Here is a 20,840-nt window from a genome sequence, read left to right as displayed (position 1 = left end):
TTATGTACACTCCTAGCAAAATGTAGACATATAAATCAGTAGTTAATTAATATGAGAGGGGGAAAATCAGGTGTATGTCTCAAAGTTTCTCAAAACACAAACTGAATCTTTTTAATATATAGGCTGTGTATTTGATATGCGGACTCTCTCAAGCCTAGACCAAGTAGATTAGAAGCATCCAATAGCACAGCTATATACAAGATACTGGATACTGTACAGCAAACCCTAACAAAAGGACTTTTCAAAGTTAACCCAATTACCAAATAATATGATGATAACATCGATTGTCTTTTTGAACCCTAAGACAGCAGGAACCTCACATCTCCACTATAGAGCCCCTACTTCCCCCAGTCCTGGAACTCTTGGATAGGGCCCACTTTCCCATATGCGTCTCCCAATCCATACCAAATAATATTGCATCCGCCGATCACAACCTAACCAACGCAACGATTGCCATCTCAACATGCTTCACCTCAGACTGTGTCCAGAGACTTCACGCATGGAATGACAACCCTTCAGCTTCATTACTTGGGTGAGACCTCTCCTTTTATAGTACACTCTAATTTCATCTCAGGTGGTTCACTTTCTAACAAAGTCCCCATAACCTAGATATACACCAGTTTCTGTGAGAGAGAGCTTATGTTCACACGTATCCATAAACTACTGCAAAATATATACCTGAAAGCAGAAGTACACTAGAGTTTGCAGTGAGTACCTCCCTAACACTTCCTCTCCACTATTCCAAGCTTTGGATCCATGATTGCTCAACAATTTGTTTGGCTTTGTATGTTAACTCTCTTTTCAATCACCAGGTTCCAGATGCCACCAGGATGCTGGCCAGGCTTCCCTGGATTGAAGACCCCACCAATGTGTCCTGGAGCTCAGCTTCCCCAGAGACCCATCCTACTAGGGAAAGAGAGAGGCAGACTGGGAGTATGGACCGACCAGTCAACGCCCATGTTCAGCGGGGAAGCAATTACAGAAGCCAAACCTTCTACCTTCTGCAACCCTCAACGACCCTGGGTCCATGCTCCCAGAGGGATAGAGAATGGGAAAGCTATCATGGGAGGGGGTGGGTTATGGAGATTGGGTGGTGGGAATTGTGTGGAGTTGTACCCCTCCTACCTTATGGTTTTGTTCATTGATCGTTTCTTAAATAAAAAATTTTAAAAAAAAAATTAAGAACCAGCTTGAAACACTGTGAGAGACTTGACCCGATGCAAACAGACATAGCACCAGAGAAAGAGCAAGAACTGCAGGCAGAGAAACCATGGGTGACAGCATCAGAGAACACAAGGCAGAGTCAGAAAGTGTGCCAGAGAAGCTCCCTGACATGTAAGCAGAGAAACTGACAGACACGAACAGGCATACACCCAGAAAAACTGCGAGAGGGGAGAGCAGAGACACAGTTAGATGCTCAGTCAGGAAGTATCCACATCACTGAGAAGCACTGCCAGGGTCACTCAGACACAGCTGGACACACTGCCAGACACAACTAGAGACACTGCAGACAGAACCGCAGCTGGGGGCCCCTTACTGGGAGAGGACCACTGACTGTCCTGCCCATCACCACATTTGCCCTTCCTGGACTTTTCCTCCAGCCACAGCCACAAGTGTCTAACTGACCTATTCTGGCACAGCTACCTCTCTAGAGGCCACATGGCCTCTGCCACCCCACCCACGTGACTCCTGGGGCCTTCGCTACCACTTGGCCTGGCTCCTTCTGACCTTGGCCACACCCCCATCTTCAGCTACTTTTCAGGTCTAGGAGGGTAGGAGATGGCCAAAGTCATAGTCAGCAAGTAGTGAGGCCAAGAAGGAAGCCAGAGCTGTGCTGGGGAGAGAGAGAGAGAGAGATGGAAGTCTACCTGGCTCCCCACCTCAGCTCTCAGCAGTAGTCCTCAGAGTGGCCCTCACCACCTCTGCTATTTGCCCAGGCCTTTCTCCTCATAGCCAAGAGATACTTCACCTCAGTGCCAGACCCATTGTCTACCACATGAGGACAGGAACCAGGGTGTGGGGGTGTGGGGGTGTGAGGGTGTGGGGGTGTGAGGGTGTGGGGGTGTGGGGGTGTGGGGGTGTGGGTGACCAGGAGAAGGGAACTGTAGTCAGATCACTGGATGAGAGAGGAGGGACAGGGTGGCCTGTTCTCAACTCCTTCCTGATTCCAGTAGGGAGAGCAGGGGTAAGGAGAGGGTCTGGCATGGGTATGTGTGCATTCTCATTCTCTCTCTCTCTCTCTCTCTTCTCCCCCCCCCCACCCTGCCTCTGGCCTCTGCAGGGGGAGGGGTGACTTCTTCATCAAAGTCGCCTCCATCAGCCCGATGAGTTACTGTAAGGGCCGGGCCCTGGGCCAACGGGGCTGCAGCCATGGGAGACGGGCGCTGCTGAGAGTGAGCACTGCAGAGTGGGGGATGGGGTACAAAGACAGGCACTGCATGGTTGGGGGCACCCAGAAAAGAGAAAGACCCAGACAGATGGGAGTGGAGACACAGAGAGAGAGAGAAAGGGAAAGTCATGAGCAAAAACCCAGAGAGACACTGAGAGGGAGAAACAGAAGAACAGATGCAGATGTAATGGGAAGCGGAGATGGACAGAAATTCAAAGGCAAAGGGAGAGAAGGGCAGATACTGGCAGGGTCTCTGTGTCCACCACCCCCACCCTATCCAGTGTGAAAGGAGAGTGGTATCTGTGTAGCACGGCTGAGAGGAGCAACCTTGCTATGAGACTATTGGGCTTTTTCCTGGGAGTCCAGAAGCCTACTCCCCAGGGGATAAGGGTAGACTAAAGTCCCACCAGGACTGGATTTCAACCCTGAGGCTGCTAGGCACCAGGTTCAATCCCCAGCACCATCACAATCCAGAGCTGAGTAGTGTGTGTGTGTGTGTGTGTGTGTGTGTGTGTGTGTGTGTGTGTGTGTGTGTGTGTGTGTTGGGGGGGAATACCCTGTCTCTAACTACATATCCAGAAATCCCCACAAGGAAATTTCACTCCTCAGCCAACTTCCAAGTATGGGAACTAAAGCCAGAGGCCTCCAGGCTACATTTTTGTCCAGCCCGAGCTCACCTAGGCCACCCATCCCAGGGCAAAAAGAACTTTCCCAAGGAATTTTCCAAGTCCACACCCCAAGTTCTGAGAGAATAAATCCCATCGAGCTCCAGATGAGGTCTATGCAGACTGGTCCAGGCTTTCTACAGAATCCACCAGCAGGCCCGCCTGGACTCTGGCCCTACCCCTAGGATGAAGAGGGTCATCCCACAAGAAAGAGCTCAGTGGACCGATGGTGACACAGAGTAACAATTATGGTGACACAGAGATGCTGACAAATTCAATAACAAAGACAGCCACAGAGAATAACACCAGTCCACCAGCAATACTGGCTCTGTGGAGACAGTCACCAGCTGTGACACTGACAGACACAATAACAGCCCCAGATCAGTTTCTGAGCCTGGCTTATGAGCCAAAGTTCCAAACCCCCTCTTTTAGCCTCAGCAAAGTCCCAGGCATGCTGTACCCCAGAAAGCAGAACCAGTGTGGGAGGGAAGGTGTGAGTTTTAGGAAGCAGAGAGCAGCAGAATACAGTTTTGGTTATACAGAGCCAGTTCTAAGAAATCTCCACCACATGGCAGGGAAGGTGTTTCTGAACACCATTGACTGGAGCCCAGCTCTAACCATGTGTGCCCTGAAGCACAATCCTGCGTTCCCAGTTTTCAGGGTGTTGGTTGGCGTGGGTGTGCTGAGGGTCAAGTGGCTTCAATCCAACCGTGATCACTACTCAGCAGGACAGTCCCATCGTGTGCTTCTAAAAAAGCGGACACCCAGTGAAAGTCACTGGCCTGGGACCAAGTAAGTTGGAATACGCTCGTCTGATGGGGGACAGGTAGCACATATTAGGGCCAAGGTCACAGCTCCACAGTTCCCAGTCCACCTCAGCAACTCCAGAATCTCAGGGTGCACTCTTTGTCCTGGGGCCTCCCTCTCTTCTCCCCCACTCTTCCTACAGCAGCCCTGGAGGTCCTGTGGAAGTAGTTGAGGGCACAGGACACAACACGGCTGACTGGGGGGGGGGGGGGGGGACTCCAAACATCTCAGACTTGTGGAGGAATAAATTAGGTGAAGCAGGGAAGAGATACCTACACTTGAGATGAAGAAAGAAAATGAGAGAGCAGGGGCCAAGATGGGAACAAGGATATGGTAGGCAGGCAGGGAGGAACAGCACCCGCCAAGGGGGAGCCTGAGATAGACAGTCAGGGCGGGCTGGAAGCTCCAGGAGGTGGAGGAGGGGCTGAGGGCGGGAGGCCCCCAGATCCCACCAGGCCTAGGCAGCCTGGACAGCGTGGGCGGTGGGGGCGGGGGCAGAGGCCTGAGCTGTCCAGAAGCTGTTGGGGGGTGGGGGGAGTGAGGGCAGGCTGAGGAGGGAGGCCTGGCCCCTGGCAGCTGGCCCAGCAGGCCCCCCACTGGGGAGGGGGTGGAATGGGTCAGGGGCCAGCGCCTGGGCTGAGGCCGGCTGGCCACAGAGCAGGCTCCCATTCCGCGTGGTATCTCTCTCTCCTGTCTCTGAGTCTCTTGTCTCTGGCTCTTTCTCTCTGAATCCAGACCTGATCCTCCTCTCAGAGCTCAGGGCCTCCACTCCAAGTAACTTAGGACCTAGAAAGCCATGCCTGAGTTCAGGATCCAAGTCTCATCTCTTCTGGGGCTAGCACATCCCTACCCAGGAGCTAGCCCTAGTACTCAGGGGAAAGCCAGCACTGGTCTGTCTTCCCCATCAAAGGGGACAGGAGAAGCTAAGCACCAGTCAGAGGGGATGGGGAGGTGTGTGGTGGGGGAGACAGGGAGAGTAGTCCCCCAGCTCCAGCCACTGGCTGAAGTTGTGGAAAGGAAGGCGGCCCAATATGAGTGAACTGAGGGGGGGGGGGTGGTATCTGCACCTGCTGTTGTGACCGGAGATGGGGGAGGTGGAAGGGGGACAAGATTCCGACAGATTTTGGCAGCCTTGACTCTGAGTGCTCAGCCTCCCACCCCCCCCACCCCCAGTCTCTTGCACCGTGGGGACCCTGAGATCAGTGTGTGCATGCCCTGCTGCACGTGTGTGGCTGTGCTGGGGGAACCCAGGGTCTTGCTATCATGGGTGTGGCTGTGCCCCAGGAAGGTGGGAATCTGAATCCTATCAGCCCAGATCCACAAGGGGAGGTCCACCCAGGACCCTGGCCTGCTGCCTGGTGACCTGGGCAGACACATGTGCACGCACACATATGCAGCCTGTGCAGAAGATACAGCTCTCTCCCTCAGAGGCTGCCCGGTCCAGGTCCCTGCCTCTCCGATGGGAAACAGAAAGGGGCAGATGACTTCAGAGCCTCCCTCTGGGCACAGAGATTCTGAGGAACTAGTGCCAGGTCCACCACCCCCTAGTCTCCCATCCAGAGTCCCTTTAGCTTCTAGGAGAGCCAGAAGGCTCCCTCTAGCCACCAAAGACCCATACAGCCATTAGCTTAAGTCTCTGGGCAGCAGAGCTCCTCTTAGAGAGACAGGATGCAACAGCAGGAGGTTAGACAGCTGGAAGAACTCCATGGAAGGGGGGATGGGCAGAGCCATAGGGCTGTGTGGGACTTTCCTTGGCTTTGAGGAAAGTGGGGGTTCACTGCAGATGAGGCAGGAGCAGGGCCCTCCGTGGAGACAGATGGAGGGGGGACAGAAAAGCTTTCCAGACTCAGGGACTTAGAATCCCCCCATGCCTGCACCCCACTCCTGGTCCCATCACTGCTATGGTGCAGACACACCCTCAAATATGCACAGAGGCCTGTGCTTGCAAATTCTTTCTCTCTCTCTTAGACACACGGCAGGGACAACAGTGCATGTGAAGCCTTGCTTTGTAACAAAAAGAACTGGAGATGGTCTTTCTGAGGGAGCCAGAATTGAGTGGGAGGAAACAGAAACTTCAACTGTCTTCATGTAGCAGCGTCCTGTTCTCCCTGCCCCCTACCATGCACACACACTGCACACACTATTTCTGAGGAAGCTGCTGGTCTGCCCGGCAAGAGCAAACCATCTTTCCTCCCCCCCCCTCCTTCTCCCCTCTCCTCACAGTGGGGAAGTCAGAGCAATCTGTTCCTGATGGGTAAACACAGGCATGAGTACGCACACATGCTCTCTCTCTCTCTCTCTCTCTCTCTCACACACACACACACACACACACACACACACACACACCAGTAATTCAGGGTCATGCAGTGCCCAGCACTCACGTCACCTGGAGGTGGAGCACACTCTTGGGCTCTCACTACCACCTGGCAGAACTCCCCAAAGTCAGCGCACCTCCAAATCCAAATCCATCCTGGCAGCCAGAGTTTGAGAGGTGCACCCCAGTGGCCTCTGGCACGCTCTGGCACTCAAGAGTTCACCGTCACAGTCACACGTCATGGCTTCCCACATGGACACCCACTGCCACAGCCTCACACACAGTGTGTGCATGCACACACACATTACAGTCAAGGTCTCTTATACATAGACGCTCCCAAACATGCTCACTCAAAACATCCATGGCCTCACATATGGATACCATCACACCCTCGGAACAGTCCATCTTCCACACAGATACCATGGCACCTCCAGAAACTCAGAGCCCCTCCGTCACCCTCAACCTCTCACCCTCTACACCCAGCAGTGGGAAAACAGATACACTCACTCACGGAGTCACTCTTTAGCTGGGACCTCGGGTTGCTGGTGGGGGGAGGGGAGTAGAGCTCAGGGTGGCCTACGGAGAGAAGGGAAAGGGAAAGAGGGACTTTGTTGGTCCCTAAACCATGAGGAAATAGATGATCAGAGGAAACAGATGACTGCTCTGGCTTTCCTGTAGGTGGCTCCGTCCTCCCCTAACTCTTCTTTTACCGCCACTAGAGAATGGGAGAAGGGGAGGACCAGGCCAGACAGGAGGTGGGGAAGAGTCTTGGTAAAGACACAGTGGTTACAGCAAGAAAACCCCAGAAACAGCGCACTCCCCAGGCCCTGACTGCCTTCCTCCTCACCCACTCTGCCCCAGAACGAGGGCCAGTGGCACTGTTTAGCCTAGCTACCTGCTGTGTGACCCAGGCCTCTTTAAAATCTATCTTTGTCCACAACTACATCTATGGCACTCAGATATCAGGCTTGGCTACATCAGGGGCAGGGAAGGGGAAGAAGGGGACCCTCCCACCTCAACTCTGCCCTGCCAGAGCTCCACTGTTACTAATGTCAAAGCCAAAGAGAGATGGGGACGGATGTCTAGCAGAGGGGAAGCTGGGAGGCACCTGGTCACAGGGTGCTCCCCTAACTAACCAAAGAGAACAAGAGCCCCAAAGTGTCCTTGGAACACGCAACCCTGCCTCCCAAATGTCCCATCACTACCACTGGAGAGGACATTGTGTCCAGGCAGAATGGCGCCCAGGTTGTGCTGGCCAGGCCCCAATCCCAGAACAACTGGCAACACTGCCGGCATCCTTGTCATCTGGCCACTCCAGGTGTTCCCAGGGCCTGATGCCCCCTTCCTAAAAGGGAGTCTGCCAGGGGAGCAAACACCAGCCAGCACAACGGAAGGAAGCCAGGCAGAGGCAGGTGAGAAGGGCTTCTAGAGAGCAGGCAGTGGAACAAAACACAGTGATAGTCTAAGGATACCAGGTGACGGTGGGCAGCGTCAACTGGAACCAGGCAGTGGGAACCGAAGTTAGCAGGAGATGGGGGCAAACAGAGCCAGGCGGTGAGGCTTCCAGTGAAGGCAGGCAAGAGGCCCACAGGATGTGAAAAGGAAGGTGTCAGAGCTCATCCCTCTGCCTAGATGTCACCCCTATGCCCAGGACCTCTCTCTGAGGGGGGGGTGGGGGGTCCTACGCCAAGGCCTGTGGACATTGCCACAGCCCCCTCCTCTCTCAGAGGCCTGGTTCAGCCCCAGCCAAAGCCCCCGCCCCATTCTTGGGACCTCAGGAAGTCTCGGTCCCTCCCACCGGCTGCAGAGGCAGGGGAGTTGGGGGAGAGAGCAAGAGAAGAGGGGATAGAAGAGAGACAGCTTGGCAGGGGGAGCCGCAGAGGGGGGCCGGGAAGGAGCGGGAAGCGCCTAGGCGGCTGGCGGGACGGGGGGGGGGGGGGGGGGCGGCGGGTGGGGGCGACAAGTTCCCGGGCCCCGGGAGCCACTAACCTGGGTCCCAGCGCAGGCGCCCCGTCGGTGCCTCCGGCGCTCCGTGGGTCCGTCCCGTCCCGCCGCCCGCGGGCATCGGGCCCCCGGGGTTCGGGGCTGGGGCCCTGGCGGCCGGGGCCGGCTCGGCTCGGGAGGCAGGAGCCGGAGGAGCCTCGGAGAGTCCCGCGGGGCGGGCGGGCGGCCGAGGGGCCGGGCTGAGCCGCGCGGGGCGGCGAGCGGCGGGGAGGGGAGGAAGGAGCGCGCCGCGAGCGAGCGAGCGAGGACCGGGCGAGCCAGCCGAGTGAGGGACGGCAGGCAGTGAGGTCATCCTTTGAATCTAATTGTCTGAGTCAGGAGATGTGGCACTTGATGCAGGGGGAGGGGAAGGGGGAAAGACCCTCCAGGCCGGGAGCCCAGGGCCCCTCTCTAACGGCGGGGGTGGGGGTGGAGGATGCAGTCGCCCCCCTTGCTTCCCCCACCCTACCCCCCACCAGGGCGAAGCTGACGACTAGGACAGACCCCTGCCTGTCCCGGGTCTGACCTCTGCTGCCATGGGTGCTCAAGACAGGGCAAGGGAGATGAGGGCCGCCATCCCACATCACCCCAGAGAGTGGTCACCTTCCTGTTGGGAGGGGCGATCTAATGGGGACCCTCAGGCAGGCCCTGGTCACCTTCTCAGATCCCATTCTCTTCTGGGGAGAAAAGGGGGAGCTCCCAGCAGCCTTTGCAAGTTACCTTCAGGCAGTTCAGGAGAATGGAGGCCCCAAGTCTGTTCTCCAAGTTACTTCTTGCACTAGGGATATTTGGGGGGGGGGGGGAATCTAAATATTGAACCCTAGACCACCCTCCTGCCCTCTGGGAATGGCAGTGCAATGCCACCCAGCTCTCTGTGCCTGCACTTTGTGGCTGGGGTGGAACAAGAAGTGGACCAGAAGCTCAAGGTCCCCAGGGACTGCCCAGAGGACCAGGCTGCTCAGATGGAGGGGTGGGGGAGCAGGGCATAGCTGGGCCCTGAGCCAACCTGGTATGCACACCCATGCATTTAGTTATAAGTGTATGGACACGTGTGTACACACATGGGGGGGTGCACCTAGCAGCTGGGGATGCTCACACCAAGGACCACACACCCCTCCCTGCGACCCCCATGAGGGAGGGGTGATAAATATTTAAGGGGCTTTTAGCTCTGAAGGGGCTGAAGCCAGTGGAGGGGGGGATCCACGAAGCCTGATTAATGGGGTTACGAGCTTGGATCAATCCGTCCGCCCGCTGCTCCCTCCTCCCCCCTCCTCCCTCCCTCCGCCTAATGCGCTTTATCAGGAGACGCTTTTCTGACTTGGCAGCGTCGGGTGTTTTAAATAGACCCATTTAGAGCAGGGGTTGGGGGAGAGAGAAGAGGGAGGGAGACAGAGATTGAGATGGGCTGGAAGACAGAGACGAATGGGGGGAGAGAAAGAGAGATGGGCCCGGAAGAGAGATGGGGAGAGGAGGAGAAACAGAAGGAGATGCAGAGACACGTAGATAAGAGACTGAGGATGAGACACCCAGGAAGGCTGAAATGGAGGGGCTGTGGGTTGATGGGAGGGCAAGGGGAAGCTGGGGGGGGGGGGAGCTGAGGAACAGAAACAAACAGAAAGACAGAGAGAGAGAGAGAGAGAAGGGGGGAAATCACCAGCAGTGGAGTGAAACCCAGAGAGAGGCTCTCTGCAACGGCTGTGTGCTAGCCTGGAACACAGCAGATACCTTTTATTTCCAAAACCAGGTTTTCATCCACTTTGTTAAATTAAAAAGCTGTTTTTTAAAGTGATGGTGGAGGTGCTGTTGGGGGAGGGTGGACAGAACTGCCAAATCCTCCCTCCCCGGCCTCATCTTTGGCCTCCACAGAAGCTGCCTCCTCCTCAGCCCCCTGGGGTGTTCTCTGCAATCCTGCAGGGTCCCCGAGGACAGGGTCAGGGCATCTGAGCTACTGTCCACTGGCAGGAAGTCCTTGCTGCTGTCTGGCCTCAGTCCTCCTGCTGCAGGGAGCCCCTTCTCTTGCCTTCTCTCTCCTCTAGCCTTGGTCTCAGTGTTCCCAAGGGGGCAGTGGCAGGGGTGGGGTGGGGGGAACAATTATGTGCCCTCAGCTCAGCCCCTCACTTTCCCAAAGAACCATCAGACAGACTCCTCCCAGGTGTGCCCCCCATAAATATTAATTATCTATTATTGTGTAAATCCTAGCTTCTACCAAATACCCCACACCCAGGTCCTTGGGTTCTCTGGGAAGAATGAGATGGAAGATTAACTCTCTCCATCTCCCCCACTTCCTCCTCTTGAGAATCCCAAGTCCATCTCAAGCCCCCCTTTTCCTGCCATGTGTCAGCCTGGGATACCCCACAACACCTTCAGCAACACCTCAGTCCTAGTTCTGAAAGGTCAGTCCCCCCAGCTCCTGGGCCAGGAAAATGGCCAGTCTGTTTGGGAGTGGAGATGAAAAGCCTGCCGGCCTTTGTGGGCCTCTGGCGGGTTTTGGACAATAGGCCCTTCCGTTCCGCTCCAGCGCCTCAATTCCTTGGACGCCCCCACCCCCCGGGGCTGCCAATCCAGGGGCCTTGCCTGGGCTGAATAAAAGACAAGGAGAGTCAGGCCCAGCCCCACGGCTGGCCCCAGAAGATTTCAGACTTTCCGACCCCCATTCTATCTCTTTCAAGTCCAGCTGTTCCCCCCCACACACATCAATCCAGAGAGATGCTTTGGGGGCAAAGAGGAAGCTGACATTGAGAAACTAACCCCAGATCCAGGGTTCAACCCCACCCCACCCCCCACGCACACACTCCTAGCCCACCCCCACCACAGTGCAGAACCCAGTTTTCTGACCTGGCTTTGCCCTTGCCTATGTGACAGTGCCTGAGTCTCTGCCCCTCTATGAGTGGGGGGGGGGGGGGATAAAAGCCCCAGGGGAGGAGAAGGCAGAGCTGTCAAGCCCTGCTTTCCCCAAGGCCCCATGCACATACCTGGAAACTGACCTGCCTCCCGGGGCCCAGCACATACCTCTTGTTCACCAGCAGCAGCACACTGAGAGCATCAATGTCCTCCTCCTGCAGACCAAACTCTTCCCAGGACTTGCAAGACCAGGGGGGCGGGATGATGTGACAAGGCTGAACTCTGGAAGAGCAGAGGGCGCAAATCAGAGGTCACAGAGGAGCCAACTCAGAGTTCATTCCACACAAGCCCACCGTGAGAAGGGGAGACGAGGCAGTCGGCAGGCAAGCATAGAGAAGAGGAAAGGTTAGGAGTCCAGACTGCTCCCAGCCCCCATGGCTGACTCCAGGTTCTGAACCACAGTGACCCAAGGAAGCCAGCAGTCAGTGACCTGACACGACACACAGATGCACATTTATACACAGACAGGCCCAAATCCCAGCCAGTTGACAGGCACAAGTACCTCCATATCGCACACATTCTCACACGCACACCCACACAGAGACATATGGCCACCGGCAGGGCAGAAACACCCATCACACCATCCTCTTCCTCTGCCTCATCACCACTATGATTTATTAAGCATCTGTTATGTGTCAGAGTGTGTGTTAAGCACTCTATTTGCATTATCTCACTTAATCCTCATGACTTCTCCATGAGGTAGGTTCTATTATTATTCCTGTTTGTCTATTGAAGAGACTGAGATTCAGAGAGGCTCATGAACTTGCCACAGGCTGATCAACTCCAGAACACAGACTTGAGTCCAATCCTTGTCTTTCTGCTTTACCACTTTGCCTTTGCAGTCCTCTCTCTTGAATGCAAAGGCTTCCCAATACTAACAGTAACAACTGACACTTGTCTGGGGGTCTTTGACAAGCCAGACGCTGTATAAGGACCACATACATACTTGCACTAAATCATCAGAACAACTTTTGGAGGTAATCCTGTTTCCATTTTACAGATGAGGACTGCTGAGGCTCAGAGAATGAAAGCACTTTGCCTAAAGTCATACAATTGTCAGTTGATAAGGGGGCTGCTAGTGGATTCAGTCTTCAAAGCCACTGCAGCTTCTACAGTTCCCAGCCACTCAACAGAGCCCTTGCTTTCCACAATACCCCCAGAAGATCGTCAGGTCCTGCCCTGCCGCCACCACCACCACACACACACCCCCAAAAAAAACAGACCTCAGATGTCTCTGCCAAAGGTATCATTATGTTTCTAAACACATACACAGGAGAAAGGCACTCTTTGTCACCCAACTCTGCCCAGAGATGCAGAGACTCCATCAACTAGGAAGAGACGGCTGAAAACAGGTTGGCTAGCTGGCTGGTGGTAGCAGAAATATACCAACACACAGGCTCGGAAAGAGGGAGACAGAGTCAGTCACACATGGGAGCAAAGAATATCAGAGCCAGTCAGAAAAGAAGACAATAGTGACCTGGGAGGTAACGTAGTGGACTCTAAGACATGACATCCTAAGTTTGATCCCCAGTACTGCACATGCCAGAGTAATACTCTAGTTTTCTCTCTCCCCTTCCTCATAATTAAATACATCTTTAAGTATTAAAAAAAAGGGGGGAGAAGCTGACATGAAGAAAGCACAGGCAGATAAACAATATACCAAGACACAGAGACACATAGAGCCATCTAAACTTCACAAAAAAAAAAACAACTGTGAAGGCAAGCCTGTGTGTGGCATGTGTGTATGTGTGCGCTTGAACATGGGGGGGGAAGCAGTCTGCATCACTACACACATTACACCAGCTGCTTCCAGCAATTTCATCTGATTAATAATAAATGCCCCGTAATTACAGCCGCTCCCCCAGACCTTCTTCCTGTTTTTTGTCAACTGCCGCCGGACCAGCCCCTTATGGACCCCGTGGCCCCCTTCACCCTCACCTGCTGCCTCCAGCAGGCTGAGAGAAGCTGAACTGATGGAGGAACCTGTTCTCCCCCAGTCAGAGAGGGACTGCTCATTTCTGTGTGGAATGGACACCCTCTGCCTCCAAGCAAAGGTCCTCCTCAGAACACCCAACCCTGAGTAGTACTCTATGACGACCCTGAAAATGGCGTATGGGTCCAGGTGAACCCTGAACTCCCTTTCTCCGTTCTTGTTCTCTCACTGGCTGAAAGAAACCTCCATTCACAAACTTGCCCTAGTCTGGGAGCTCTAAGGGGGATGGTATCAGGACTGGGGCCCCAGCCTATCACCCCAACCCAGGCAGCTGTAATCTCTGCCTACTGTGTACCCTCAGGCTTGCCTCCCATTCGTGAGTGCACCCCCACCCCCAGATCCACCTCCTTCCAGGCCTCCCACCCTCACTCTCCAAGGCAGCTCTATCAGAATCAGCTGCGGGTTTGTGCTGATCTGTTTCTAATCGCTGGGGCCTGGTTCACGCTTGCCCCCCCACCCCAATATTGATTCCATTATTTGGAGAGTCATTGACGTCAGGGCTCTGGATAGATGCCAAAACCGCCTTCTCTCCAGGCCTGGACCAGGGCCCAGCCCTCCAACCCACAATTTCACAGAGGGGCCCCAAAAGGTCAGCTCATGGGCCAAGGTCACATAGCATCTTCCTCAGAGGTTGGGGGCTCTTCTTACCTTTGGGGATCACTGTAGGTCCCTTCTCCTAGGAAGAAGAGCTAAACAGAGGCCTGAGGTCCGAAGTGAGGTGGGGGCCTAAAAGTGGGGGTATGCAAGGACCTCACTGGGACTCAGGATGGGCTCTAGAGGGCTAGGGGCGGAGGTAGTGGGTGGCTCAGTGAGAGGGGCTCCTTGGGGAAGGATTTGTCTCATCTGCCACACACACATCTTGGACTATGCTGAAACTGGATTTGAGTGGTTACTACTGATCACTTGGCTGTCCTGTGTAATAGCTGATGTGCCTCTAGTTTCCCTAAGAGGGGGACCCTCTGCAGAGGAGGGTAACAGATTACCCTAAATGTTGCCATAATTTGACTAACTGGCACCACTAATCTGATGAATCTCTGCTCCATATAAAACAAACGCTTTGGGTGCTGTGCATTGCCTAATACTGACTCAGTTCCCTACATTCACATGCTCCCCTGGCTCTGGTGGAGAGAGAGAAAGAGAGACAGAGAGAGAAAGAGAGTTGTGTCAGCTTCTGTGTCAGCCTGACCAGTATGCATCCATTGCTACACTGGCAATTCCCAGGCTCTGGCTGAGCAGAGTATTTTTAGGATCCAAATTCTGCATTCTCAGACAGATATTAATAACCAATAGAAGCAGTCAGGGATGCCCACAGCAGCTACCCTGCCTCAGAGGTTCTGAGAAGGAGGCCTGTTGCCTCATTTAGAGCCCAGGAACCCCAGAAATGGAAAGAGCAAGGTGCATCCTCACAATCACAAGGAGAGAATAGGACTTTGCCACCTCCTGAAGGATCTTCAGGCAGACAAAAATGGAGAAGGCAAAAATGACCACCAACTCCTGCCCCTGAAATAGACAACCCTAGTCCAGACCTTTGCAAGGAAGAAACTGCCTATTCCTCCCTTTAGTCTAGCCTGCAGAGTATGCCAGTCCTTCCGGCGGAAGAGGAATTCACAGTGGGAGCTGTTGAATCTCAAGCCATAAATCCCATAGAGAGCCCTTTCTTCAGTGATTCATTCTTCAGTGTCAGCACTGTGGTCCTACCCATGAAGAGCACTCAATTTGATGGGAGGGGAAAAGATGTATTGTTTATCCAACACTGGCCTCCTACTGTGTACCAGGTCAGGACCACAGGCCAGCTACCATAATGCACCAGGCAGACCAACCTCAAGTCCCAGAGAGAAACCACAGGCACTTGCTGTGTAACTTTGCTGAATGCTGAGAGGTAGGTCTCTGTAGGGGTAGGACAAGTGGGGCAGATTGAGCACCGTAGGTCTGCAGATCCAAGTCTCCTCAAAGGATTGAGGGCTCTTCAATTCAGGCTCAAGCCTCAGAACCGGACCCTCCTGGGGGCTTGAAATTGCTGCCACAGTCTAATCTCAGCTCCTTCCACTGCTGTTCTAGCGCCGGCTTCGAGGAGCTTGTCCCACTCAGCAGCAGGGTCTGACTCTTCCACATCTGCCCAGCTCCTACTTCCATGCCTTGGTCCCCACAGTCCCCTCCTCTGATGAGCTCCAAGCCACCATGGTCTCGCAGTTTGGGGCTTTCTTTGCCCTCAACACCCTCAGTCCACAGAGGCCACTTGCCTCCCTTGCCCCTCCCCACAGGAAGCCAGGAGCCCTGTGGGTGTGGTCACCAGGGCCACTTAGTTTACACAGCTGAGGTCCTCCCCTCCACACACACACCCCTTCCCCACTGTCATGGTGGGTCTACCGGAGGGGTCAGCTCTCTCAGGCTCCTTGCTCTCTGCCCCCACCACCACCAAAACGAGGCACACATGGTCCTCCCCCCAATCCATCTGCATTTCAAAGAAAACCCACTCCATATGTTTCCGATTCATTTACACTTCAACTCACCATGGGGGGGGGGATGCACAAAACAGGGCGCCTTGCCTCTGAGCCCCGACCCCCACCCCCATAAAGGGGCTGGAGAGCATGTGTCCCCTTCAGGGACAGGGAGCAGTTACAGCCCAACCATCTGAGGCTGAAGGCTAGGTCCCCCCTGTCTGACTCCCACAGGGAGATAATATCCCCCCAGGCAGTTCCACCCCAGACCCCAGAGTGGGAGGGGCAAGGGAAGCCTCGCTGTGTCTGTACAACAGGTAGGATGCTAGGGCTGATGGAGCTATAGCCCCCAAACCTCCTACCCCTCATAGACCACTGCTCTAGTGGGGAGTAGAACGGAGACCCCTGGGCATGCCATGTAAGGGCCCAACAGGCATTCCAGGAGACAGTGTGAAACATGACAGAACTTGGCCCCTATGGGATCACCATCTCCCTTAGTATCTCAGGCTCAACACCTTGGAAAGGTCAAATGAGCCAGAAATCTAACCTCCTCATCATGAGCAGTCTTCACAGCCCTCCCAGCCTAAGGATGATTGTAGTGGGGAGACTGGGGAGATGTCTTGGGAGGATGTGATTTTTTTTTTAAGACTCACTAATTTTTCAATTTTATTTATTTGGCCTAGAAAACTAGAGTTTTCACCGGGGCTTTGTGACTACAGGATTCCTCTGCTCCCCGCAGAGGTTTTGTGTTTGTTTCTCTTTCTTTCTTTTTTTTAAAAGAATTTATTCCTGAGAAAGATAGGAGAGAGAAAAAGAATCAGACATCACTCTCGTACTTGTGCTGCCAGGGATTGAACTCAGGACGTCATGGTTGAGAATCCAATGCATTATCCACTGCGCCACCTACTGGACCACACTGTTTCATTTTCTTCTTTTTTTTTTTATTTAAGATTTTATATATTTATTTATTAATGAGAAAGATAGGAGAGAGAGAGAAAGAACCAGATATCACTCTGCTACATGCACTGCTGGGGATTGAACTCAGGACCTCATGCTTGAGAGTCTAGTACCTTAGCCACTGCACCACCTCCCAGACCACACTGTTTGTTTTTCTAAAGATAAAAGCTGAGAGAGAAAAAGCAAGACACCACAGCACCACTCCACGGATAGGACGCTTCCCCCTTGCATGGTGCTCCCTGTGGTTGTTATGGGCTTGAACCCAAGACTTTGCGCGTGGTAAAGTATGCACTCTCGAGGGTGAGCTAGCTCCCAGTCCACCAGAAGGACATGGATCTTATTCCCCTGAACCTGACCCTCTCTACCACAGAAGGGTTGCACAAAAGTGTTTAAGGGGGTATGCATGCATATGCTGCCCAGTACAAAAGGCCCTTCCTGTCAAGAGCCTGATCTCCTTGAGGAAGGAATAGAGAGGCTTCATTAGGCCAGCATATCCCACCAACCTCTCCCATCAGCCCACAGCCTAAGTGAAAGACCAAACATGTGTCCTCAACCCTCTCCCATATTGGAAGGGACAGATTGTTGTAGCTGTTCCTCACCCCAAATACACTGGTAAAATATCATAAAGTATAAGAATTAAAATTTTTTAAAGAAGATAAGAGAAAGAAGGCATGAAAAAAAAAAAAAAGCAAGCAAGGGAGTCGGGCGGTAGCCCAGTGGGTTAAGCGCACGTGGCACAAAGCACAAGGACTGACATAAGGATCCCGGTTGGAGCCCCCAGCTCCCCACCTGCAAGGGAGTCGTTTCACAAGCAGTGAAGCAGGTCTGCAGGTGTCTATCTTTCTCTCCCCCTCTCTGTCTTCCCCTCCTCTCTCCATTTCTCTCTGTCCTACCCAACAACAACAGCATCAATAATAACTACAACAATGGCAACAAAAGGGAATAAATATTAAAAAAAAAAAAAAAAAGCAAGCAAATGGTATATTTGACCACTGGGAGTGTGAGCACCTCAGTCCTAGAGTGGTCACCAGAGGTCACCTAACTGTCAGCTCCAGGACTAAATAAAGTGTAAGTCTAATTGTTGACTATCAAGATCCCCATACAAGTCAGTATATGTAAACACTAGAGCCCCAGTGTAAATCTGAGTTTGAGCCCTGAGGTGAAGGGCACTGTGAGTGTGAGCTAGTTTCCTGTGTACATGAATCTGAGTGTAAGGATCAAGGTCCCTGTGTAAGTCTGAGCATGAACACTGGCTCTCTGAATGATTCCAAATGGAAGTCAGGATCTTAAATGCAAGCATTATAGTCCTCATGTGAGCCCAAGATCTTAATACAAAGCTGAGTGCCAGTCTCGGGACTCTTGTGAGTCTGAGGGAGTCACCAAGATCCTGGGCAGCACCAAAGTGTGAGTCCTAGGTTACTCCTGTGAGTCTAACCCCAGGGTCTCCCATGAATCCTGGTGTGAACCTGAAGGTCTTGAGTGTGAGTTCCAAAATGGAAGCATGAGCCCAAGAGTCCCAGTGTCCTGTGTGAGTCCTTGAATTCAAATGTGAGTCTTAGGTCTCCTACATGAGTCTGAATGACTGAATATGAGTCCCCAGAATATAAGCGTGAACCTAAGTATGCTCTGGGGTCTTAGCCTGAGTCTGTGAACCTTGGGATAGAAATGCAAATCTAAATATAAACCTGGAGTCCAAATGTGAGTCCAAGTGTGAGCACAGAATCACACTGTGAGTCTAAGTGTAAAGCCCTGAGACTAAGGGATTCATCCTGATATGAGCCCAGAAGGTAGTATAACTCTGAGTCCCACTGTCCACTGTCCACTTATAATTCTCAGTGAGTCTACATGAGTAGAAGTATGAATCCCAACACCCTAGAATAAGTTTAAGTGTCCCAGTGCATTAAGTCTGAGCATGAATTCCAAGTCCCAAGGAATCCTGAGTGTGAATCTTCAACTACTAGTTGAAGATGTTTTTGTATGAGGCTCAAGGTCCCAAATGAAGTATTAGCTTCAACAGTGTTAGTTCTATGTCACCAATCTTGACCAGGAGTCCCAAGCACCAGAGACAGGCAGAGACAGGCAGATAGAGCTTTACTGAGACACATAGGCTCCTCAGTCCAAGTCCCTAGAGCCACAGATAAGAATATTCAACAATTAGGGAGGTAGTGCAGCGGGTTAAGCACACGTGGCGCAAAGTGCAAGGACAGATGTAAGTATCCCGGTTCGAGCACACGGCTCCCCACCTGCAGGGTAGTTACTTCACAGGCGGTGAAGCAGGTCTGCAGGTGTCTATCTTTCTCTCCCCCTCTCTGTCTTCCCCTCCTCTCTCCATTTCTCTGTCCTATCCAACAATGACATCAATAACAACAATAATAACTACAACAATAAAACAAGGGCAGCAAAAGGGAGTAAATTTAAAATATATATATATTCAACAATTCAAGCTCCATCTGCGGCCCGTGCAATGGTGCACCATCACATCCAGAGTTATATGCAAAATACTCAGCATTTGCCTGGACACACAGCAATCACAGATGCACAGATACACCCAAGCATTTTATACTCCCACCGTCTTGGTGATTAGAGCCACAGGAACATCCCTAGCTACACAAGCACAAATACACCAAATATTACTGGCTAAACAACTAGTGTTAGAGACACACTTCCACAGCGGCATGCACACACCCAGTGCTGCAGACAAGCTGCCAGCCACAGAGACGCGTCTCAGAGACTAGACGGAAAAAGAAAGAAAATCCTGAATTTTCAACAAGGCGTGAAACAGTCCTGCCCGCCTGAAGCTACTGAAGGGGGAGGGTCGGCCAGCCAGCCAAGGGAGTGAGCGAGAGCGAGAGAGCGAGACGCTGGAGGCTCCGGAGAGGAGAGAGCGGAGGAGCCGAGGAGGAGGAGAGCTGTCCGTCTGGTGACCTCCCCGCGGCCCAGCCCCCACGCACGGGGCGATACACGACTCCGAGCTGCACAGGGGTACCCCGGCCAGCTCACACAGCCGCACTGGACACACACACGGCCAGATTCACAAAGAGACACTCGGGGACACACCACCAGCGGACTCGCCGGACACACAACACTTACAAAGAGACACGCTGGAAGGAGAGAGAGAGACCCAATGCACTGAGGTAGACCAGGTCGCACTCAGGAGGAGGAAACCAGAGGCAGGCGCGCGCACACACACACACACACACACACACACACACACACACACACACACACACACACCGGATTCACACAAGACACATTCAGTGGCAGACGCGCGCCCGCCCGTTCCATCCCTGGGCTCTTTTAAGTCCAGATTTCTCCAGGAGAAGGAAGTCGCCTCTGGGCGCACTGGGGGTCACCCAGACACCCCCAGGCCCCAGGATTTTCCCAGAGCTCGCGCAGGCTGCAGCAAGGTGGGGGAGCAACCGGGCGCTGGGACCTTCCTCCCGGGCCGCTTCCCGCAAGCCCATCGTTCGCCCCCCCACCACACCCAACCCCCGGCTCGCCCGGACCTGGGGGGCCCCTTCTCCAGCTCCCTCGCCCCCAAGTTAGCGGGCAAAGTTTCCGCTGAACTTTCCTGCCCACCCCCGGCCGCGGGCCCACGCGCGCCCCCTCCGCTCTCCGCGCACCAGGCCCGCGGGGCTGCCGCTCAGCGGGGGGCTGGAGGCGGCCAGGGCGCGCGGACCGCCGCGGGGCACTCACCGCGCCCTCGGGCTGCCGGGGCTCCGCGCTGCGCCCTCCGACCGTCCCCGGCTGGGAGCGAGGCAGGGTGCGCAGAGCGAGCACCGCCGCCGAATCCCGCCGCCGAGCCCCGCGCCGTGCCGACTGGAGCCGCCGCCTCCGCTGCCGCCGCCGCCGCCCGCTCTGCACCGGCTCCTCGGCGCTCGGAGGCTTTAACCCCCCCCATCCTCCTCCCTCCCTCGCGCGCTCCCTCCCTCCTCCCTCGCCCATGTGACCGCGGGCGCCCGCTCGGCCGCGCGCGCCCTCGCTCCCCCTCCCCCTCCCGCCTTGTCTCCCCGCGCCTCCGCGGCCGCGCGCCGCGACCCCCTCCCGGCCACGGCCCCCGCGCGCCCCCGCCCCGGCCCGCTCCCGCGTCTGGCACGCGCGGGCACACTCACCCGGCGCGGGCCTGCGGGCCCCCACGCGCGCTGGCACGCGCCTTACCCGCGCTGGCACACTCGCCCGCACTGGCACGCGTGGCCCCTGCACATTCGCCCTTCCCGGGGAACGCCCTCCAGACGGCCGGGTGGCCCCCGCGCCGCACACGCTACCCGCAGCCGGGGGCTCCAAGCCGCGCCCGCGCACAGACCCACGCACCCAGCCAGACCCCCCAGGACCGCCGGGGCGCGCACCCACCCCCGGGGTCGCTTATTCAAGCACTCAGCCTTGGCCAGGTCCC

The 20,840-nt window shown here is 54.6% G+C and overlaps 1 protein-coding gene across 6 annotated transcripts in view; it reads right to left on the bottom strand.

The window, feature by feature from the left end:
* CNTFR (ciliary neurotrophic factor receptor) overlaps positions 1-20,589 on the bottom strand; it is a 47,195-nt gene extending 26,606 nt beyond the window's left edge. Inside the window, exons 1-3 of one of the 6 annotated variants that reach the window (XM_060199260.1) lie at positions 20,560-20,578; positions 11,168-11,281; positions 6,687-6,751 (exon numbers count right to left, since the gene is read on the bottom strand). Coding sequence is in view for 1 of the 6 variants with exons in the window: in XM_060199256.1 (XP_060055239.1) it covers positions 6,687-6,751; positions 8,165-8,240 (141 nt within the window). In the remaining 5 variants the exon portion in view is untranslated. Of the gene's footprint in view, positions 1-6,686; positions 6,752-8,164; positions 8,354-11,167; positions 11,282-20,143; positions 20,322-20,559 lie in introns of those variants that run through there. The other 5 variants (XM_060199258.1, XM_060199259.1, XM_060199257.1 and 2 more) reach the window with 5 other exon arrangements.
* Positions 20,590-20,840: the final 251 nt, after the last annotated feature.

Source organism: Erinaceus europaeus, chromosome 10 (genome assembly GCF_950295315.1).
Source record: "Erinaceus europaeus chromosome 10, mEriEur2.1, whole genome shotgun sequence".
NCBI lineage: Eukaryota > Metazoa > Chordata > Mammalia > Eulipotyphla > Erinaceidae > Erinaceus > Erinaceus europaeus.
The sequence above is the reverse complement of the archived record's forward strand: the minus strand, read 5'-3'. Positions and strand labels throughout refer to the sequence as shown.